The sequence below is a fragment of the Meriones unguiculatus genome, chromosome X (assembly GCF_030254825.1).
Source record: "Meriones unguiculatus strain TT.TT164.6M chromosome X, Bangor_MerUng_6.1, whole genome shotgun sequence".
NCBI lineage: Eukaryota > Metazoa > Chordata > Mammalia > Rodentia > Muridae > Meriones > Meriones unguiculatus.
The window spans coordinates 8,475,879-8,500,982 of NC_083369.1; the positions used below are offsets into that span (position 1 = coordinate 8,475,879).

The following is a 25,104-nucleotide window of genomic DNA, read 5'->3' on the forward strand; positions in this document are numbered from 1 at the left end:
GTAGTATTCCATCGCGTAAATGTACCACAATTTCTATATCTATTGTTCAGTTGAAGGATATCTGGGTTGTTTCCAGATTCTGGCTGTTATGAATAAAGCTGCTAGGAACATGGTTGAGCAAATGTCCTTGATGTATACTTGAACATATTTTAGATATATGCCTACCAGTGGAATAGCTGAATATTGAGGTAGCACTATTCCTAATTCTCTGATAAAGCACCAGATTGATATTCAAAGTGATTGTGCAAGGTTACATTCCCACCAGTAATGGAGGAGGGTTCCCCTTTCTCCACATCCTCTCCAGCATGTATGGTCTTGAGATTTTAATCTTAGCCATTTTGATGGGTGTAAAGTGAAATCTCGGAGTTGTTTTGATATGCATTTCCATGCTGACACTGAGCAGCTCTTTGAGTGTTTCTCTGCCATTCGATAATCTTCTGTTGAGAATTTGCTGCTCTTTACCTTCTTGAATTTTTTATATATTCTGGATTTTAGGTTGGTGAAGAGCTTTCCAGTCTGTGGCTGTCTTTTTGTTCTGTTGACAGTAGCCTGTGATTTACAGAAGCTTTTCAGTTTCATGAGGTCCCATTCATTGATTGTTGCTCTTAGAGCCTATACTGTTGGTGTTCTGTTCAGGAAGTTGTCGCCTGTGCCAATGAGTTGAAGGCTCTTCCCCAATTTCTTTTAAAGAATTTAGTGTGTCTGGTTTTATGTAGAGGTCTTTGATCCACTTGGATTTTAGTTTTGTGCAGAGTGATAAATATGGATCTATTTTCATTTTTCTGCATATAGACATCAAGCTTGACCAGCACCATTTGTTGAAGATGCTCTTTTTTACATTGTATGATTTTGGCTTCTTTGTCAAAAATCAAGTATCCATAGGTGTGTGTGTTTATTTCTGGGTCTTCTATTCTGTTCCATTGATCCACCATTCTGTTTCTATGCCAGTACCATGGAGTTTTTATTACATTTGGTCTGCAGAACAGCTTGAGATCAGGGATGGAGATAACTCCAGCCCATCTGCTGTTGCAGAGGATTGTTTTAGCAGATTTGGGCTTTTTGTTTTTCCATATTAAATTGAGAATTGTTTTTCAAGTTCTGTAAAAAAAAAAAATTGTTTTGGTATTTTGATGGGATTTCCACTGAATGTGTAAATTGCTTTTGGTAGGATGGTCATTTTCACTATGTTAATCCTACTGATCCCTAAGCATGGGAGATCATTCCATCTTCTGATATCTTCTTCAAATTTTTTCTTCAGAGACATGAAGGGTTTGTTGTTTGTTTGTTTGTTTGTTTCAAATAGGTATTTCACTTGCTGGGTTAGAGTCACACAAAAGAACTTTATGTTATATTTATCACCCTGCACAAAACTAAAGTCAAAGTGGATCAAGGACCTCAACATAAAACCAGATACTCTAAATCAGTTGAAAAAAAAAAGTGGGGAACAGCCTAGAACTCATTGGCACAGGAGACAACTTCCTGAACAGAACACCAACAGCACAGGCTCTAAGAGCAACAATCAATAAATGGGACCTCATGAAACTGAAAAGCTTCTGTAAAGCAAAAGACATTGTCATCAAAACAAAAGGACAGCCTACAGATTGGGAAAGAATCTTCACCAACCCTTTATCTGACAGAGGGCTAATATCCAGTATATATAAAGAACTAAAGAAGCAGAAAAGCAACAAACCAAGTAATCCCATTAAAAAATGGGGAACGGAGCTAAATAGAGAATTCTCGAAAGAGGAACATCGAATGGCAGAGAAACACTTAAAGAAATGCTCAACCTCATTAGCCATTAAAGAAATGCAAATCAAAACGACCCTGAGATTTCACCTTACACCCACCAGAATGGCCAAGATGAAAAACTCAAGCGATAACACATGCTGGAGAGGTTGTGGAGAAAGGGGAACCCTTCTCCATTGCTGGTGGGAATGTAAACTGGTACAACCACTTTGGAAGTCAATCTGGTGCTTTCTCAGACAACTAGGAGTAGTGCTACCTCAAGACCCAGCTATACCACTCCTAGGTATATACCCAAAATTTGCTCAAGTATACAACAAGGACATTTGTTCAACCATGTTTGTAGCAGCTTTACTTGTTATAGCCAGAACTTGGAAACAACCCAGATGTCCATCAATGGAGGAATGGATACAGAAGTTGTGGTATTTTTACACAATGGAATACTACTCAGCAATCAAAAAGGAGGAAATCATGAAATTTGCAGGCAAGTGGTGGGATCTAGAAAAGATCATTCTGACTGAAGTATCCCAGAAGGAGAAAGACAAACATGGTATATACTCGCTTATATAGACCTACAAGATATGATAAACATAATGAAATCTACACACCTAAAGAAAATAATCAAGAAAGTGGACACAGGTGAAGATGATCAATCCTCATTTAGAAAGACAAATGGGATGTGCATTGAACGTATGACAGGAGTCTACCACAAAAGGCATCTGAAAGACTCTACCTAGCAGTGTTTCAAAGCAGACACTAAGACTCATAACCAAACCCTCGGCAGAGTGAAGGGAATCATATGAAAGAAGGGGAGTTAGTATGATATGGAAAGGATAGGAGCTCTACAAGGACCAAATATATCTGGGCACAGGGTCTTTTCTGAGACTGACACTCAACCAAGGACCATCTATGGATATAACCTAGAACTTCTGCTCAGATGTGGCCGGTGGTAGCTCAGTAACGAAGTAGTTTTCCAAAGTAAGGGGAACAAGGACTATTTCTAACAAGATCTAAAGGGCAGGCTCTTTGACCCCCCCCCAGGGGAGGAGCAGTCCTGTTAGGCCACAGAGGAGGACTTTGCAGCCAGCCCTGAAGATACCTGATAAAACAGTGTCAAATGAAAGGTGAGGAGTTCCTCTCCTATCAGTGGACTTGGAAAGGGGCAGGGAGGAAACCAGGGAGGGAGTGTGGGGTTGGGGAGGGAATGAGGGAGCGGGATACAGCTGGGACACAGAGTTAACAAAATGTAACTAAAAAGAAAAATAAAATTAAAAAAAAAGAACTTTATGTTATTAGTGGCCATTTTGAAGGGTGTTGTTTCCCTAATTTCTTTCTCAGCCCTTTTGTATTTAATGTACAGAGGGACTATTGATTTGTTTTTTTTAGTTAATTTTATATCCAGACACTTTGCTGAAGGCATTTATCAGCTGAAGGACTTCTCTGGTTGAATTTTGGAGGTCATTCATATATACTAACATATCATCAGCAAATAGTGATACTTTGACTTTTTCCTTTCCAAGTTGTATTCCCTTGATCACCTTTAGTTTTCTTATTCCTGTAGCTCCTATTTCAAGTAATATGTTGAAGAGATAGGGAGTAGGTAGAGAGCTTTGCCTTGTTCCGATTTTATTGGGATTGGTATAAGTTTCTCCACTGAGTATTATGTTGGCTATAGGCTTGCTGCATATTGTCTTTACTATGTTTAGTTGTGTGACTTGTATCCCTGATCTCTCCAAGACTTTAAATATGAATGGGTGTTGGATTTTGTCAAATGCTTTTTCTGCATCTAAGGAGATGATAATGTGGATTTTCTCTCCTATTTTGTTTATGTGGTGGTTTATATTGATGAATTTCCACATATTGAACCACCCCTGCAAATAAGGGATGGAGCCTGCTTGGTCATGGTGGACAATATCTTTGATGTGTTCTTGGATTCGGTTTGAAAGTATTTTACTGAGTATTTTTGCATCAATGTTCATAACAGAGATAGGTCTGAAGTTCTCTTTTTTGTTGGGTTTTTGTGTAGTTTAGGTATCAAGGTGATGGTGGCCTCATAGAATGAGTTTGGTTTGGAAATGTTCCTTCTGTGTCTATTTCGTGGAATAGTTTAAAGAGAATTGCTGTTAGCTCTTATTTCAAGTTCTAGTAGAATTCAGCGCTGCCACCATCTGGACCTGGGCTTTTTTTTTTTTTAGGGGAAACTTTTATGACCCTTTCTATTTCCTTGGGAGGTATAGAACTATTTAATCTAGAAACCTGATCCTGATTTAATTTTGGTAATTGGAATCTATCAATATGGTTCATTCCATTTAGATTTTCAAATTTTGTTGCTTATAGTCTTTTTTAGTAAGACCTAATGATTGTTTGGATTTCCTCAGGCTCTCTTGTTATGTCCCCCTTTTCATTTCTGATTTTGCTGATTTGGAGAGTTTTTCTCTGCCTTTTAGTTAGATTGGCTAAGGGTATGTCTGTCTTGTTGATTTTTTCAAAGAACCAGATCTTAGTCTCATTGAGTCATTGAATTGTTTTCTTTGTTTCCAATTCATTGATTTCAGCTCTGAGTTTGATTATTTCTAATTTTCTAATCTTCTTTGTGTCTGCTTCTTTTTTTTTTCCATAGGGCTTTCAGGTGTACCTTTAAGTTGCTTGTATGAGTTGTCTTAAACTTCTCTCACAGCACTTATTGCTGTGAACGTTCTATTTGGCACTGCTTTCATTGTGTCCCATAAGTTTGGGTAAGTTGTTCCTTCATTTTCATTGAATTTTTGGAAGTCTCTAATTTCTTTTTTTTTTTTTTTTTTCATTTCTTCCCTGACCAGCTTTTCATTGAGTAGGGAGTTAGTTGTTTACTTGCCATGTGTATGTAGGCTTTTTGTTATTTCTGTTGTTGTTGAGGTCTAGTATAAGGCCATGGTGGTCTGATAGGATACAAGGGATTATTTTGATCTTCTTGTATCTGTTGAGGCTTGCTTTGGGCCCAACTATATTTTCAGTTTTGGATAAGGTTCCATGAGGTGCTGAAAAGAAGATATACTCTTCTGAGTTTGTGTGAAAAGTTCTGTAGATATCTATTAGGTCCATTTGATTTAGGAATTATGTACCTGTCATTATTTCTCTAGTTAGTTTCTTTCTAGATTATCTGTCCTTTGGTGAGAGTAGAATGTTGAAGTCTCCCACTATTAAACTGTTGATATCAATGTTTGATTTAAGCTTTAATAATGTTTCACTTACAAATTAAACAGATGCTCTTGTATTGGGGGTATAGATGCTTAGGATTGTGCTGTCCTCATGGTGGATTTTTCCTTTGATGAGACTGAAGTGCCACTCCTCATCTTTTTTGATTAATTTTGGTTGAAAGTCCATTTTATTAGATATTAGGATCACTATTCCAGCTTGTTTTCAGGGTGCATTTGCTTGTAAACCTATTTCTCTCCCTTTACTCTGAGGTAGTGTTTATCTTTGCTGCAGAGGTGTGTTTCTTGGATGTAGCAGAACGTTGGACCCTGTTTCTGCATCCATTCTGTTCATCTGTGTCTTTTTATTGGAAAGTTGAGTTCGTTGATGTTGATAGATAATAGTGACCAATCAATGTTAACTCCTGCTATTGTGGAGTTGGTGGTGTTACTGTGTTTCTACGTTTGTTTAATTTTATTTTTTTTTTGTTGTGAAATTATCTATATCCTATGTTTTGGGGGGTGTAGTTGATTTTGTTGGTTTTGTGTTTTCCTTCTAGTATCTTCTGTAAGGCTGGGTTTCTGTGTAGATATTGTTTATATTTAGTTTTGTCATGAAATATTTTGTTTCCTTCATCTATCTTGATTGTAAATTTTGTTGGGTATAATAGTCTGTGTTAGCATCTGTGTTCTCTAATCTTCTGCTTGATGTCCTGATTTTTGTTGGATGTGTTCTTATGCAGAACTCTAGCCATCTCTTTATCCTTTACCTTAGCTATCTGTTCCTGAATTCTGTACTTCAGACTGTTTCCGTTTGTCTGGAGTATTCTTCAGGAAGTAAGAGAGGTCCACCAGTTTGAGAGCAGATGTTGGTGTTTCAGTTGTAGCTATGGAAGGAATGTAGCAGGTGCATGTGTGCTAGCATGGTAGTGTGCGTGGAAGTGTATCTTGAAGGACAGGGTGTTAGAGGGTGTAGATGTCTGGAATGGTGATGCATAAGAGCAGGTGAGGGTGGTGGTGCAGTTTGCGGGCGCAATGCCCATGCACAGGTGCCATGAATGCCTCAGTGGCCCACGTGCATGCAGTACTGTCCTTCAGGTATTCAGATCTGTCTACTTTGTACCATCTTGGCTCTAAGAATTGCTTACCTGGGAGGCACATACTACAGCTGCCTCTGCCATCTTAGTCACCAAGCACAGGCTCTAAGAATTGCTTACCTGGGAGGCACATACTACAGCTGCCTCTGCCATCTTAGTCACCAAGCACAGAAGCTCATGTTTGGTGCAACCTCTGCTGCCTCTGCTGAGCAGGGAGGCCAGTGCTTGGGGCAAAGGGAAGTGCATGGGGTCTAATATTTGTCATTCTCTGGCCCAAGAGATGTCCACAGGTGACCTGGATCCAAACTGGCCCAGCTCACGGGTTGTCCTCTCTCACCCAGGAAGCCTCACTGTGAATGTTCTGGTTTCAGCCACCCCTCCACTCACCAATTTTGAAGTTCCCAATCCTCTGACCCTCAGAGACTGTGCATGCCGGTCACAGCCATCTTTGACTCTAAGTAATTCTTATATTTGTTACAGTATCTAACATTTCTCAGGGACTAGGAAAAATTGCCCTCCTGGGCTTTTCAACACTCCTTTGAATTGAACTCAACATTAAGTTACTTCCATTTGGGAAGGAAGAATGCTTATCCCTGATAGGATCTTGTTTCATTACATACATAAACACAAACATATACACCAATATAACATATATATGCACATATGTATAACACACACATATATATATATGCTAACTAGCAAAGTTTATAGTCTGTCATAAAACGTAGAAGCTACTCTTTCAGGAGTTGTTTATATAGTTTGTTATTAATTCATAGTGAATGATTATTGCTTTACTTCACATCAACTAATGGGTTGTCTACTTCAAGATTAAAAGTCATAGGCTATCTGCACAATTTTTAGGTGTGGTCCCTTCATCAGATAAGACCAGCTTAATTACAGACAAAACACAAACCTTCCAATTTCCTGGATGCCGTATGTTTTTCTGGCCTTTGCATGCCTCCTTGGTTATATAAAGGCTTCAAAAATCCTTTAGCTAGCTCACTACCAGGCTTTGAGAATTACCAGGTATGCCAGTGCAACTACAGGTCATCTGTATGGCATGAATTATGGTTTATAGTAAAGGTAAGAACAATAGGTACACCTGGATTTTTAGTAGCAGCTTGGAAAAATAACTAAGGCTAGGCGTACCCTTTTAGAACTGGAGTTTTTAACAGTGTACAGTGCCTACTACAGATGGAACCACTGAGTCTCTGTTAGGTACAGTGTGAGCTATCATAGTCATAAAAAGGGTGGGTAAATGCCTTATTTCACCAGCTCTAATATGACATAAGGAAGACCTCTAAATAAGTTGTAGTCATACCCACAGCTGGCCTTTTTTTCTCCTTTTCAGAAGTTATTGACTCCCAAGACTCAGCTGTTTCCTGTGGAACTGTCTGAACAACCCCCTCCACCATGGTTACCCTAGTACCTATGGTCTGAAAAGTTTAAGAGGGGCTGAACCTTAAACCAGGAAGTGTTTGATATACAGAAGGTTGAATGGTGGGAAGCCAAGCATCCAGACTAACACTGTAGTGCAATTCACAATTGATGCTACACATTTTAAGAGGAAAATTAAAATTCAGAACATCAAATGGCCTAAGTTGTATTGCTAAGTCAGTATAGCTGCTAATACTGCAAAGGCCTATGATTGGGTCACTGGTTACTTATAATAGTGGTTAGGGCAATATAGTGAGTTATCACACTCAGGATGTCACAATAACGTACAAACATTATAACTAAACTTCCAAGACCAGAGGTCTTTATGAAGTATATGCCCCCAGATAATAATAGTATGGATATTCATTATGCAGGTCATGGTTATCAATATTGTGCTGGGACATTTTATCTACTATATAACTCTCAGGAAGCATACACAGAATAAAGAAAAAAAAAAACAGGCGTATTAACCCAAAACCTTTGGAGATGGAAAGATGGCTCAGCAGTTATGAGTATTTTCTTTCCTTGAAAATACTGGGGTTTGGTTCCTAGCACCTACACAGCAGCTCACAACTCTCTGTCACTCCAGTACAAAGGAATCCAACTTACTCTTTTGGCTTCTGTAGGAACTACTTACATGTTGGATATCCATACATGTGGCAAAGCACTCATATACATAAAATAAAAATTAAGCCCTTAAAAAATACAGGGTTACAGAAGTGGCGAGCAATGGCTACTCTTCCAGAGGACCCAAGTTCAATTCCCAGCACTCACATGGTGGATCACAGCTATCTGTAACTCCAGTTCTGGGGGATCCAACACCTTCACTCAGACATCCATGGAAATAAAATACCAATGCACATAAAACAAAATTAAATCATTTTAAAAAACCAAGTATATAACTTCCCCATTGCCAAATTCGTCTTGTTCAGCTGGACTGAATTCCTTGAAGAACTATTAACAAATTTAAGTTTTCATGCAGCCACTATGCCTGTCCCTTATGGGTGGTTGTGGGGTTTGGCTTTGATAGGAAGAACTGTGTCCAAACTATACATGCATGTGTTATATATCAGAGTTACAAATAGGCAAAAATTTTTATTCGGAACACACAAAGCATTATATTCAGGGGAAAATAATACAGTGGGACCATGTATGACTTCTTCTCCTTGGCTGGGTCAGCTAATTTTTACCAGTGTGAGAAATCTCCAGCCTTCATAACATTTTCTGTTGCTCCTGTTGGACTTTGGAGCTCTTGACACAGCTTGCACACTGAGTGGATCAAATAAAATACATTGGAGTGCTATGGTGGCCTCCTTAAACAGGTAGAGAACTTTATAATTAGTTTTAGATTTCACTCATTGGCCCCATCCTGTTGACCAGTATGTGCTATATATGCCTCCACGCCTGCCAGCATGTTTTCTAACAGGAATCATACCACAGGATTGCCTAAATGTACATAAGATGGAAAACATTTCCCTTTACAACTAAACATTTAATTTTCCACCCATAACTGAATTCTTGCTATTTTTGTTTTTATCTCTATAGCCTGAGGAATCTCAGTACTTTATTGTATGCTATTATGAGTAACTGCCCTCTGATCCAAGCAATTGCATTCCCCTTCAAAAGATTGTCCCAGCTGGGGTTGTTGACTGTTGCCATACACTTAGAGGAACAATATGTCACAAGGCTCTTACGGGAACATCTAGCCACTCTTTACCTCCTGCTCTACATAAATTTTCCTTAATTGCAGATGGCCTCATGGAGGGCTAGAGTATATAATCCTCAAAGAATTAAAAAGGTTATGTAAGTCTAAAGACATTACCAGTTGGACAAAGTGGCAGCTTACAGAATGAAATATATATATATATCACAACTTCATATCCAATAAAGTACTAATATCCAAACTATATAAAGAACTCAAGAAACTAGATATCAAACAGCCAAATAATGAAGTTAAAAAAGGCCTAAACAGAGACTTCTCAATAGAGGAAATTCAAATGGCTAAGAAAAACTTAAAAATATCCAATATCCTTAGCCATCAGGTTAATGCAAATCGAACTACTTTGAGATTCCTTCTTAAACTTGTCAAAAAGACTAAGATCAGTAACACAAGTAACAGCTCATGGTGGCAAGGATGTGGAGCAAGGAGAACACTACTCCATTGCTGGTGGGTTTGCAAACTTGCACAGCCACTATGGAAATCAATATGATGGTTCTTCAGAAAGGTGGAAATCTATCTACCTCAAGATCCAGCTATATTACTCTTGGGCATATACCAAAAGGATGTTCCATTTTATCAAAAGGACACTTGCTCAGCCATGTTTGCTGCATCTCTACTCATAAAAGCCAGACACTAGAAACAACCTAGCTATCGCTTAACCAAATAATGGATAAAGAAAATGTGCTACATTGTCACAATGGAGTACTACTTGGCTATTAAAAACTGACATCATTAAAATTGCAGGCAAACGGATGGGACTAGAAAAAAAAACATCTAGAGTGAGGTAACCCAGACCCAGAAAGATAAATATGATATGAGTTTATTATAAGTCGACATTAGCCATTAAAAAATAAATGTTAATCAAGTTACAAACCATACACCAGTAGGGAGTAGGTAAAGAGGAGAGATTTAGCAGAGACACACGGATGTCTCTCAGAAGGAAAAATAAAATAAGCATGGTGAGGTGATGAGATCTAGGGATAATGTGAGGGGAGATGGGATAGAGAAAGAGTACATGGAGAAACAACTGGAACAGGGGTGCATTTCAGGGTTGTGGTGTGGAAACCTAGTGCTGCAGAAACTTCTTGGAATGTTTGAAAGAGATCCTAATGAAGATTCTTATTAATGAGAGATAGGAAGTTTAAACTGGCCATCACTTATAGTCAGGCAAGACTATCTGTGGAAGTACTGGGTTGTCTTCAGTTGAGCTGTTGCCTAAGTGGAGTAACATGGAAATCCCCAAACAACCCAGGCTATCGCTGAGACAAATGGTTGTTCTCTGCAAACTGACAATGGACATTGTCAAGGACAACACCCACACAAGTCATTGAGTGTAGAGAAATCAAGCTGGTGCTTACATGGAGGCTTCAGCCCTACATTCTAGTCTTAGTGTGAGAAAGTACTTTGCATGTTGCTGAAAGAGAAACAAACACAAATCCAGCCATAAAAATCTTTGACCTACAATTTGCCCTTCCTGAAAAATATGCCAGAACAATGGTGGTACAAAACTTGTGGGAGTAGCTAACCAATGTTTGATTTGACTTAGGCCCACTCTACAAGAAGGAACCTACACATGACACTGCTTGGGTAACCAAGAACTAGAGACTAACTAGCCAGAGAACAAGGATAAAACAAACAGTACAAGTCTTTAAAAAATGTATCAATAAAATGACTCCGAATTCTTTTATACTCATAGGTCATTGCCTCATCTAGTCATTATCAGAGAGGTTTCTTCCTGCAGCACATAAGAACAAATACAGGGAATCCAAGATGGCGGCGAGCAGAGCATACCATTTTGGAAAGGCAGAAGACGTGAATCTCCGGAATTGGTGAGTGGAGAGTCAATCAAAGCTAGAATTTGGACCTTTGGGCTTTCTAAAGGAGAGGGGCCACCACAGAAGCGTGGAGTGCTTGTAGATTTAGATCAGGCGCAGACTTCTCCGGGAAGGAAATAGGGCGCTTCCCTTGTCCGGGCCTCCCACGCGGAACCCCCCAGCCCCCGCACACAGCGCCCAGCAGCAGAGCTCAAAGCTCACATCCTGGAGATCAAGGCAGCAGAGACAGTGCTCCTGTCCCCTTACAGCAGCGGTCTGCTGTAACCACCCGTTGAACACCCGTCTGCTCCTTGGACACACATCCCACCCAGCCCCACTCAGGATGCTCAGGGCCCTCCGGACCCGTGGAGCGTCCCCTCCCCCATCCTGCTGACTCCATCCCCCGGCTAGACCTCAGCAGGAAGTGCAGCAGAGCTCACGCCCCAAGCGGCCAGAGCGCAATAACCCCAGAAACCTCCTCACAGGAGGAGCTCAGGCCCAATCACAAAGCTCCAACCACTGAGCACTAACCACAGAGACTCAGATCCACAATACAATTCTTCCTGGATACCAAAGCTGCAAAGCTCAGTGTCTGGGACCCAAGACAGGTGGAGGCAGGGAGGCAGGGCTCCAGACCCCATAGCCGCAGCAGAGAGCAGTAACGACCTGCTGAACTCCACCACTCAGAGGAGAACACACCCCACCTAGGGCCCTCTCGCCTAGCTCTTGACCCTGGGAACACACTCCCCACTACCACCACCACCCGGCTCTGCAGGAGTGCACGCACCACCGAAACTCCACCCCGCCAGAGTGCACGCCCAATACAGTGCTAGCTACAGAGACTCAGACCCACAGTACAACCCTTCCCAAATCCCAAGTCTGCAAGTGACAGCACGGACTACACAGGGCTGCCAAGCCAGTGATTGTATGGGCCATCCAACCCCTCAGTGGCAGAAAACCAGCTGAATAGACACCAAAGACCAGCAGACCTGTAAAATCAATACACTCGCGCATTCTTCAACAGCACTTGCGATCCCTTAGCGCCTGTAACAACTTCAGTGCCTGCAAAGCACCCCTCTCACACACTGAAGGCCTCTTCATTCACCAACACCATGTCCCTTAGGACACACCCACAAGCACATGCTCAAACACACGCTACCCCGCATTTGCCCTTCTGCGCCTGAGAACTTTCCTTCTACAGGTATAGCTGAATAACCAACGCACACACAGAAGCCACTAGACCTTCATTTTCCTGAAGAATTCTCCAGATACCAGAGAAAAAACAGTCTGACCTGCAGAATCCAGGAACAGACAGTGAACATGACAGATAACCAAATGGCCAGAGGTCGGCGAAAGAACATAACCAACGCAAATCAAGATATCATGGCTTCACCGGCAACCTCCAAAATTATTGGACACTCCAACTCAGCAGAAACACAAGAAAATTATTTTAAAGCTATGATTATCCAGTTATTTGAGGCACATAAAGAGGAAACCAACAAATCTCTCAGAGAAATAGTCATAGAGATTCAAACAGTTAAAGAGGATACAAAAAAATCCCTTCAAGATTTGGCCTCCCAAATAGAAACAAAGAAAAAGGAAGTGAACAAAGAAGCTCTTAAAAAAACACATGCAAATATAGCCAAACAATTGGAGCCAGAAGCAGAGGCATTAAGAGAGGAAACAAACAAAAAATAGAGACCATCTTGGAGACACAGGAATCCACACTCAAACCGATGAAGGAAATGTTGCAAGCCATGAAAACAGAATTAGAATCAATAAAGAAAACACAAACTGAGAAAACCCTGGAACTGAAGAACTTAGAGAAAAGAGAAGGAATCACAAAGGTAAGCATCACTAATAGAATACAAGAGATGGAAGAGAGAATCTTGGGTGCTGAAGATACACTCACAGAAATTGATACTTATCTCAAAGCAAAAATAAAATCAGAAAAATCCCAAACACAAACCATCCAAGAAATCAAGGACGCCATGAAAAGGCAAAATATAAGAATAATAGGAATTGAAGAAGAGGAGGAGTCCAGGTTACAAGGTACAGAAAATATTTTCAAGAAAATCATAGAAGAAAATATTCCCAACCTAAAGAAAGAGATGTCCACAAACATACAAGAGGCCTACAGAACACCAAATAGACTAGACCAGAGAAGAAACTCCTCACGCCACATCATAGTCAAAACACTTAATCTACAGAACAAAGAAAAGATACTAAAAGCAGCAAGGGAAAAAGGCCAAGTAACATATAAAGGCAAACCTATCAGAATCACACCGGACTTCTCATCAGAAACTATGAAAGCCAGAAGGGCCTGGGGAGATATCATGCAGACCCTAAGGGACCACAGATGCCAACCTAGACTACATTACCTAGCAAAGCTTTCAATCAACATAGATGGAGAAAATAAAATGAGATGGAATACGAGAAAACTAAATTTAAGCAATATTTGAACAGCAACCCAGCCCTACAGAAGATACTAGAAGGAAAATTCCAATCCAATGAAAACAAATACACCCAAGAAAATATAGGTTAAAGATAATTTCCAACAAAAAGCAAAAGCAAACAAGCAATGATTCACAGTAACATCGCCAACTCCACAATAATAGGAAATAACATTCAATGGTCATTATTATCTATCAACATCAATGGACTCAACTCTCCAATAAAAAGACACAGACTAACAGAATGGGTGCGGAAACAGGAACCAACATTCTGCTGCATCCAAGAAACACACCTACGCAACAAAGATAAACATTAGCTCAGAGTAAAAGGTTGGAAAACAGTTTTTCAAGCAAATGGACCCAAAAAACAAGCAGGAGTGGCTATCCTAATATCTAATAAAATAGATTTTCAACCAAAACTAATCAAAAAAGACATAGAGGGGCACTACATTTTCATCAAAGGAAAAATTCACAAAGAAGACATCACAATTCTAAACATCTATGCCCCAAATACAAGAGCACCCACATTCATAAATGAAACATTAGTAAAGCTTAAACCACACATTGATTGCAATACCCTAATAGTGGGTGACTTCAACACCCCACTCTCACCAGGGGACAGATCAACTAGACAGAAACCAAATAGGGAAATAAAAGCACTTACAGAGTCCCTAAATCAAATGGACCTAATAGACGTCTACAGATCTTTCCACCCAAACTCAAAACAGTATACCTTCTTTTCAGCACCTCATGGAACCTTCTCCAAAATAGACCATATAGTTGGTCACAAAGCAAGCCAAAACAGATATAAAAAGATTGAAATAATGCCTTGTATTCTATCTGACCACCATGAACTAAAAAAAGAAGCAGACACACCCAAGAGGAGCAGAAGGCTGGTAATAATCAAACTCAGGGCTGAAATAAATCAATTAGAAACAAATAAAACTATTCAAAGAATCAATGAAACAAAAAGCTGGTTCTTTGAGAAAATCAACAAGATAGAAAAACCCTTAGCCAAGCTAACTAAAAAGCAGAGAGAATCTATCGAAATCAGCAAAATCAGAAATGAAAAGGGGACATAACTAAAGACAATCCAAACAATCATGAGGTCATACTACAAAAGCCTATATGCCACAAAATTTGAAAATCTAAATGAAATGGACAATTTTCTGGACAGATTCCATCTACCAACATTAAGTCAAGAGCAGATAGAAAGACTGAATAGCCCTATATCCCCTAAGGAAATTGAATCAGTCATTAACAATCTCCCCTCCAAAAAAAGCCCTGGGCCCGATGGTTTCCGCGCAGAATTCTACCAGACTTTCAAAGAAGTGCTAATACCAATTCTCCTCAAACTATTCCACAAAATAGAAACAGAAGGAACATTACCAAACTCATTCTAAGAAGCGACAGTCACCTTGATACCCAAACCACACAAAGACCCAACAAAAAAAAGAGAACTTCAGACCTATCTCTCTTGTGAATATTGATGCAAAAATACTCAATAAAATACTTGCAAACCGAATCCAAGAACACATCAAAGATATCATCCACCATGACCAAGTAGGCTTCATCCCAGGCATGCAAGGGTGGTTCAACATACGGAAATCCATCAATGTAATCCACCACATAAACAAACTGAAGGAGAAAAACCACATGATCATCTCCTTAGATGCTGAAAAAGCATTTGACAAAGTCCAACACCCATTCATGTTTAACGTCTTGGAGAGATCAGGGATACAAGGCACATACTTAAACATAGTAAAGGCAATATACAGCAAGCCTACAGCCAACATCAAACTCAATGGAGAGAAACTTAAATCAATCCCACTGAAATCAGGGACAATACAAGGCTGCCCACTCTCTCCATATCTCTTCAACATAGTACTTGAAGTCCTAGCCAGAGCAATAAGACAACTAAAGGAGATCAAGGGGATACAAATTGGAAAGGAAGAGGTCAAAGTGTCACTATTCGCAGATGATGTGATAGTATACATCAGTGACCCCAAAAATTCAACCAGAGAACTCCTTCAGCTGATCAACACCTTCAGCAAAGTGGCTGGATACAAAATCAACTCAAAAAAATCAGAAGCCCTCCTGTATTCCAAAGACAAAAAGGGCCAAGAAAGAAATTAGGGAAACAACACCCTTCACAATAGCCACTAATAACATAAAGTACCTTGGGGTGACACTAACCAAGCAAGTGAAAAACCTGTTTGAGAAAAACTTCAAGTCTCTGAAGAAAGAAATTGAAGAAGATCTCAGAAGATGGAAAGATCTCCCGTGCTCATGGATGGGTAGGATTAACATTGTGAAAATGGCCATCCTGCCAAAAGCAATCTACAAATTCAACGCAATTCCCATCAAAATACCAACTCAATTCTTTTCAGACCTTGAAAAAAAGATTCTCAGCTGTATATGGAGAAACTAAAAACCTAGAATCTCCAAAACAACCCTGTACAACAACAGATCATCTGGAAGTATCTCCATCCCTGATCTCAAGCTGTACTACAGAGCAATAGTAATAAAAACTGCATGGTATTGGCATAGAAACAAAAAGGAGGATCAATGGAACCGAATAGAAGACCCAGAAATAAACCCACGTACCTATGAAAACTCAATTTTTGACAAAGCAGCCAAAACCATTCAATGGAAAAAAGATAGCATCTTCAACAGATGGTGCTGGTCTAATTGGATGTCTACATGCAGAAAAATTAAAATAGATCCATATTTCTCACCCTGCACAAAACTAAAGTCTAAGTGGATCAAAGACCTCAACATAAAACCAGATACACTAAATCTATTAGAAGAAAAAGTGGGGAACAGCCTAGAACTCATTGGCACAGGAGACAACTTCCTGAACAGAACTCCAACAGCACAGGCTCTAAAAGCAACAATCAATAAATGGGACCTCATGAAACTGAAATGCTTCTGTAAAGCAAAGGACACCATCATCAAAACAAAGCAACTGCTTACAGATTGGGAAAAAATCTTCACCAACCCTTTATCTGACAGAGGGCTAATATCCAGTATATATAAAGAACTAAAGGAACTGAAAAGCAGCAAACCAAGTAATCCACTTAAAAAATGAGGAACGGAGCTAAAAAGAGAATTCTCTGTAGAGGAATATAGAATGGCAGAGAAACACTTAAAGAAATGTTCAACGTCATTAGCCATTAGGGAAATGCAAATCAAAACAACCCTGAGATTTCACCTTACACCCATCAGAATGGCCAAGATGAAAAACTCAAATGACAACACATGTTGGAGAGGTTGTGGAGAAAGGGGAACCCTCCTCCATTGCTGGTGGGAATGTAAACTGGTACAACTACTTTGGAAGTCAATCTGGCGCTTTCTCAGACAATTAGGAATAGGGCTTCCTCAAGACCCAGCTATACCACTCCTAGGCATGTATCCAAAAGAGGCTCAAGTACACAATAAGGACATTTGCTCAACCATGTTTGTAGCAGCTTTATTTGTAATAGCCAGAACCTGGAAACAACACAGATGTCCATCAACGGAGGAATGGATACAGAAATTGTGGTATTTTTACACAATGGAATACTACTCAGCAATCAAAAAGGAGGAAATCATGAAATTTGCAGGCAAATGGTGGTATCTAGAAAAGATCATTCTGAGTGAAGTATCCCAGAAGGAGAAAGACAAACATGGAATATACTCGCTTATATAGACCTAAAAGATATAATAAACATAATGAAATCTATACACCTAAAGAAGATAATCAAGAAAGCAGACACGGGGTATGATGATCTATCCTCATTTAGAAAGACAAATGGGATATGCATTGAACGTATGACAGGAGCCTACCGCAGAAAGCATCTAAAAGACTCTACCTAGCAGTGCTCCAAAGTAGATACTAAGAATCATAACCAAACCCTCGGCAGAGTGCACGGAATCATATGAAAGAAGGGGAGTTTGATGTGGAAAGGATAGGAGCTCCACAAGGACCAAACATATCTGGGAACAGGGTCTTTTCTGAGATGGACACTCAACCAAAGACAATGAGAGGATAAAACCTAGAACCTCTGCTCAGATGTGACCCGTGATAGCTCAGTAATCAATTGGTTTCCCTTAGTAAGGGGAACAAGGACTATTTCTAACAGGAACTCAATGACTGGCTCTTTGACCTCCCCACCTCCCAAGGGAGGAGCAGTACTGTTAGGCCACAGAGGAGGACTTTGCAGCCAGTCCTGAAAATACCTGACAAAAGGGAGTCATATGAAAGGGGAGGAGGTCCTCCCCTATCAGTGGACTTGGAAAGGGGCAGGGAGGAGATGAGGGAGGGAGGGTGGTATTGGGGAGGGAATGAGGGATACAGCTGGGATACAGAATTAACAAAATGTAACTAATGAGAAAAATAAAATTAAAAAAAAGAACAAATACAGAGAAAAACTGCCAGAAATTTTACAGAGAGAGAGATCAACATTGGAACACTCAACTCTCAATGTTATTTTTCCATCAAAACTCCCTCCTAAGGCTCAAGGAATCCCAAGGAAGAGGAGGTGGAAAAAGTTTAAGAGCCAACAGCATGGAGAACACCAGAAGAACAAGGCCCTCTTAATTAACTAAGTAAGGCACATATGAGCTCACAGAGAATAAAGCAACAAACACAGGGTATGCACTGGTCTACAACTGCATATATATTATAGCTATTCATTTAGTAGTTTTATGGGACTCCTGACTAGGAAAATGAATGGGTCTCTGACTCTTCTGCCTGTTCTTGGGACTCTTTTCCTACAGTGTCCAACTTCACTATGATAGTTTTTGCTTCATCTTATTGCATTTTATTTTGTCATGTTTTCTTTTTATCTCTTAGAAGCCTGTAGTTTTCAAAAGAGAGACAGAAAGGGAGTGGGTCTTGAGGAGAGAAGAAGTGGGGAGAAACTAAGAGGAAGAGGAAAAAGGAAAATTATAATCATTATATATAGTATGTGAAAGAATCTATGCTCAATAAAAGGAAAAAAGTAAAAGTTTTGTTTTTGTGGTTGCTGTTGTTGAGTTATGGGTCTTGATTTTTTGTGATAAGAATGATCTTGGATCCATGGGCTTAAGTGATCCCCCTGCCCCACCTCCAAAATAGCTAAGAATACATGCACATGCTACCATGGCCAACTTCAATGATTTACTGTTTGAAATCACTTTTAATTGTTTTTAATATGATTCCAGTGTTTTGTAGTATTAAGAAAGCACTTTTATTCAAATAAGATATATAAATAAATATATAAATAAATCCTTATAAAGTGGAAAGATAAAATAGTATATGTATGGAGATGAAAGTGCAGCCATTTAGAATATCTGGAGATTTTTTCCATCTCAAAAATTTTTTACAAACCTCACAGCCCTTGCCTGTACATGGTTGTGTTACTATTAATTTTCATTATTAGGTCTTCCCATCTATACTCTCTCTCAGTCAATGAGGCAAGCTTTCTTATTTATATACTATCTTTTCCTCCAGTCACTCATTTTTAGGGTTAAAAAAATGAAAAATCTCTTCAATTTTAAAGTAAAAAATTATTCCCCAACATACTTTTATGCTTTAATAAATGGAAAGAAGAAAGGCTGTCACCAGTGTTTCAAAACAGATACTAAGACTCATAACCAAACCTTTGGCAGAAGGGGAATTAGTATGACATGGAAAAGATAGGATCTCCACAAGGACCAAATATATCTGGGCACAGGGGTCTTTCCTAGACTGACACTTCACCAAGGACCATGTATGGATATAACCTAGAACCTTTGCTCGGATGAAGCCCGTGGTAGCTCAGTAACCAATTGGTTTCCCATAGTAAGGGGAACAGGGACTATTTCTAACAGGAACTCAATGGTAGGCTCTTTGACCTCCCCACACCCAAGGGAGGAGCAGTCCTGCTAGGCCACAGAGGACTTTGCAGCCAGTCCTGAAGATACCTGATAAAACAGGGTCAGATGAAAGGGGAGGAGGTTCTCCCCTATCAGTGGACTTGGAAAGGGGCAAGGAGGAGATGAGGGTGGGAGGGTGTGATTGGGAGGGAATGAGGGAGCAGGATACAGCTGGGATACAGAGTTAATAAAATGTAATTAATAATAAAAAATAAATTTAATTTAAAAAATAAGAAAGGCTGCCATGTCATACAGTAGCTAAAGCAAATTTTTATTTACAAACAAAAGATTGTTAGTCACTGTTGAATAAAATGATACACACCTAAATTTCCTTTGTTTATTACAGTAATAAAACAGTTTAATAATGAATATATGCATATATATTCTAGGTATAAAAAGTCAAAAGCAAATCTGAAGGCTGTTAATCTCATAAAACCAGAAGAAACTATCTCAGTGGTAATTTTTAAAATTTCACAATAAGTTTTCATAACATTTTAGAAAGACCACATTTTAGAAAGACCACAACCATTGTCCTGTGTGCATAGGAGTTGTTTCTGATTACATTCTTATTTTAAAGTGTTGCACCATTTCATATACCAAACAAACAAAAACAGATGGAATTACTTAAAATATACCATGTTTTCTTTTCCAACAGCATAAATATTACTTACTTGCAGAAAGGCTTTCCATCCTTGCATGCACAAACAATAGATTTTGGGCAGAAATTTGTTGTGTTTCCTAGACAATCATCAAAGTCTTTCACAGATGTACAGTTGGCTGTAAACAGTAAAATTCAAAAACTATCTCAAAAACAGAAAAAAAAAACATTTTAAATGTACATACTACTTGTTAAAAAATTGTTCATGTGAGGGAAAATAGGAAGGAAAAGACATGAAAGGAGATGAAATTATATTTTCATTAAAGAAAAAAATAAACTGAAAAGTTTGTGTTACTTTAAGAGTTTTTTAAACATCATATTGATAAGAATTAGGTCTCAAAATTCAAGATGAATATCCAAACATATTTTCTTTATACTGTTTCTTTATACTGTTTATTTTGAAAATAATGGCTTTATGAAGTCGATGCATAGCATTATGGACAAAAGGACAACTAAAGTTCAGTATTATCTTCTGGATAAGGAACAAAAACATCATATCCAAAGATAGAGGCAGAATACAACTGCCATGCTTAATCTCAAGTTATTCTTATTATCCTGGAAAAACAACTGTGTTTCCTTCCCTGAAAAAAAAAAAGACACTGATATACAAAGGTTAAAGAATCTATTGGATGTCTCTGAATCTTTTTGCTGGCTCTTGTGACTCTTTTCCTCCTATTAGGTTAAGATAAGAGGGCTTTTGCTTTATCTAATTGTATCTTGTTTTGTCCTGTTTTGGTGTTGTCTCTTGAAGGCCTGCTCTTTTCTGAAGGGAAATGGAGGGGGAATGAATCTGGAAAGAGAGGAACTGGGGGAAGTGGGAGGGACAAGGAGAGTAAAGAGGGGGAAACTGATGTATGAGAGAAGAATCTATTTTTTAATAATAATAATAACAATAATAGTCCTCAACCAGTAAGCCACAGAGAATAACAGCCACTTCAGCTACAACACATAATATTTTTCCCCAAGGCACTTATTCTGCCAAAGATATTGATATTGTTCCAGTAACACCAGAGGAAGAATTGAGAAAAGGTTAAAGTCTAAAAACAAGCAAAGAATGCTTGTTATAAATCACAGGACTCACAAAGTACAAAAATTTTAATTCCCAAAAATGGTGAATTATTTTGATTCTCCACAAGCACAGACACAAAATCAAAAAGTTTATGGTGAGCTTTCAGAATTGTCTGAATCCTGGTAACTGTTTGGCACAGACGACAGTGAATAACACAGATCAGACTTGGAGAATCCGAAGGAAGCTAACTGCCTTTTGCAGATTCTATTTTTCTCTGATTTTACTACTTAAATTTATTACTAAAAGGAACAAACAAGAAACATGAAAAAACATAATGGAATTTGTAAGCAAAACAAAAAAATAGAGTTTAATACTTTGAAAGTTTGAATCTCATTTTAAAATATGAAAGCAACTCCTTCTGGCCAAAATGTTCCCTGTAACTGCACATTACAAAAATTCCCACCACAATTACTGGGCCAAATATTGCTGTTTAGGGAAAATTTAAGCCACATCTGTTTTTACCAGGCAATATTCAAAGAAGAAATATAGTTCTTGGCTTGGCAACAATTTTGGGCTTCATTTTATTGACAGATATGATTATATCATCTATTTTGTTAATCGTCACCTTAAAGCAATCTATGTGATTTGATTATATCCAATAAGTACATAACTGAATATATTGCAGATTAAAAGTTTTCTTAAAAATAAATTGCAACTTTTATACATTCTGAAAAACAAATTGTTAAATATAAGTGACCTAAACCATTTACCAGCATCCCTGAAAGTAAAATCTTTACTTATTTTCCCACCAAATTTTTCACATTTCAGTTTACCTAAGAGATCAGAAACCAACGTGTTAACATCCAAAGGAGAGGTGGGGACTCACTTTACAGAGTAAACACCATGATAAAGAAGAGAATTTCAGCATTTACACATTTTCTATAACAGAGCTTTTTGCTTAGAATGCTGATAAATTCCTTAGGCTTAGACACTGAAACCTAATTAATTCATTATGTCTTCAATAAAGAAAGTAAAATTTTCTTACGTTGTGAGCAATGTGTCATCAAAAAACAGCAGATGAACAGAATTTGAGTCAGCAGGAATGTGCAATCTGCCATTATAAGAGTAAAGCAGAAACCTTAGCAGTCTTAATAACTGAACTTAGGTCTCCTGCAGTTATGATATCCAGCTGGTGAACAGAGAATGTGAGAGGTTTATATAAGAGATACGTGAAGATGGATTTTGAACTTTTTACTTCCAGCCTGTGGAAATTGCTAATTAACTTTTCACTGTCGATTTATTGGTTGCCTGTAGCCACAGTTCCTGCTTCGAAGAATACAAGTGATTTGTCTATGAATTGTATATTGCTTGTGTTTATTCTCAACTCTATGCTATTTCATAAAACCATTTGTTTATCTTTATCCTAGGTTTCATAATGTCTTACTATTGCCAAAGAAGAATCTTTACTTGGAACATATTTCTTTGAATGCAGTTTTCAAAACTGCTTAGAATCAGAGATTCCTGACTTCATGGCCACTGGGATTGCTAAGCAAGAACCAGAAAACACAATTATGTAGCATTGCCAATAAGAAAACGAGAACTTAGAAAATGGAATAAAGGCATAAACAGGTAAGCAGAGCTGCTAGGAAGAGAAAACAAAGAGATGAAGAAGGAAGTATTAGTCAGGCAGCAAATACAGATGTAAATAAGTTGGGACACTGAACATTAACAAGCAATGTTTAAAAAAAGAAATATGTTTTTTAACTTGAAAAAATGGACTTATTTTACAGACATATATGATTACATTGTTTATTTCTTCAAACATCACTTTATAGAGATCTATATGATTTTACTATATCAAGTAAGTATATAATTGACAATATTAATTCCTTAGGCTTGGACACTACCACAATATTACTTTTCTCACTAACACTTAATCTCTCTCTTCTTATAGACACACACATACACACATACACACACACACTTTTAGGCTCACATCTTCAGAATGGCATCTCATACTACAGTGTATATATCTGCTATATATCTTTTATTTAGATAATCTTGAAACTGCAGTTCACCTTGAATCACATTTTTATATGTCAAAAATCCATTGTTTCCCCTACTTATTGACAAATATATTTTACGTATGATTTCCTGTTTGGAATTTATCTATTATTTTACTTTATATTCTACTCCTGATTTCTGGCTACCAACAAAATGGCAATATTATTAGCTTGGAGCTGAAACTTTTTGTTACAATGTATAAAAACATTTTCCCTTACTTGCTGCATCTTGAGTCAATATTATTTATTTATTTTAAACAGTTTTACTTAATATTTTAAAAGTAACCTGTTTATTTTATAATACCATGTCAGTTAAATGTGTACTTTATGGTATTAGTATGTGACTATAAAATATAAATACTCATTTTGAGTATAAGTAATCTTATTTATTTAGTTCTGTTATGGTTAAAGCCAAATTCTTGTGTACATAAAGTAAAATAGATATAAATATTATAAATCACAGAATTTAATTCTTCCCCTGTTATATTACTTTCCTCTACAATATCCACTGCATTTGGGAGACAAAGATTCACTATATGGTCCAGGTTGTCCTTATACTCAGTGGCGATCCACCCAACACAACTCACAAAGTGTTGGGACATGCCACCACACCTATTTTCTAATGGACTTTAAGACGAAGATTAGTTCTTTCTGACTCAGAGCTTATAAACTACTGATGTCATCCAAGAATTTTGCTTATGTAGTCTAGTGGCAGGAAACTGAGGCCTTCTTACAGCTCAGTCAGAAATAGCCCTTTTCCTATTAAATCCACTTCCCTGAAACTTCCAGACAGCGTGGAACAAATTTATAATCTGCTTAGAAAATTCTGGCATGAGGCTCCATAAAAAAAAGTACCATTAAGTCCCAGAAAGAAAAAAGTTTAGAGCTCACATATCCAATTCACTATGACTACACTTAATAATTGGTTCATCTATATCCTTCTTAAGACACTAAATTTTGCCAGTAATTTTGTATGGTAATCACACAATGGTCATTACATATATAACAACAAATTTCTCCTCAACAACACAATAAACACCTTCTGTTCCACATAGAAACTAGAATCTTCATTTATTTCTTTTATAGGCCAGTTTGGAAAGTTCAAACAAATAACAGAAAAAGAACAAGTTTGATAAGGATTCTCAGAAAGTTTTTCTTCCCATAAAGAAAGGGCTGCTTTCCTTTGAGGCTTTCTCTCTTCCTCATTGCCTACAGCTTGGTGTGGCTGTAACTATGGAACTTTATGCAATCACCTTGCCAACATCAGTACAGACACCTTAATACGCTGGAGCTTGCAAGATATAAAGGTGGACAAAATAAGTGAGTGACTGGGTTGACCCTGAAATTTTCTAGCTTCAGACTTCTTACTATGCAAAATTTAGCAATAAATTTCTTTTGCTTAAAGTATGTTTTTTTGGTTGTTATTATTTGTTTTGTTTTTTTTTTAAGGCATGGTCTCCCTGTGTTCCCTTGCCTAGCCTGGAACTCACTATGAAAATGAAGCTTGTTTGTAGCTCACGGAGACTTGCCTGTCTCTACCTCCCAAGTGGTGGGATTAAAGGCATGTGCCAGGAAGCCTAAACTATTTTTAGTTGGGTGTTTGGCTACTTGCAAAAGAAAGTATTCTAGTTGATATCATAATTAAAAGTAGACAAGAACATTGACTAACAAAAATCACTTTTGATAAACCTCTAACTATGAGGTAAATATTCTATAAGACATTGGTAGCATAAGCATAATATATTACATTGTGTGTACATCTGCATGTATATAGTGCATTCTACAATACTGATCTGCCAGGCAAGATGTGCTCACTGATGAAATAGTGGCAAGACTCTTTATTGATAGAACCATCTGTTTTTGTCAGTGGGCATGGGCCTTCTTCACAGGAAGGATTTTATGCTTGGTATGGTAAAACTGGTCAAAATTGCCTGACTTGGAATCTGATAAATCATAGGCTGGGAACTTGTCATTCTTTTGCTAAATGATCATGCTGTGGAATTTCATTCAAACTTTTAATATTTATAGCCATTGCCGTATACTGCTATCAACGTTAG

General features: G+C 38.1%; 1 protein-coding gene across 1 annotated transcript in view; it reads right to left on the reverse strand.

Annotated features, from left to right (window-relative positions):
- Positions 1-22,184, reverse strand: part of LOC132650056 (uncharacterized) — a 103,061-nt gene extending 80,877 nt beyond the window's left edge. The window contains exons 1-2 of the mRNA XM_060374998.1: positions 22,030-22,184; positions 19,989-20,094 (exon numbers count right to left, since the gene is read on the reverse strand). Of these exons, the coding sequence (XP_060230981.1) occupies positions 19,989-20,094; positions 22,030-22,102 (179 nt within the window). The 5' untranslated portion in view covers positions 22,103-22,184. The remainder of the gene's footprint in view (positions 1-19,988; positions 20,095-22,029) is intronic.
- Between the last annotated feature and the right edge of the window lie 2,920 nt (positions 22,185-25,104).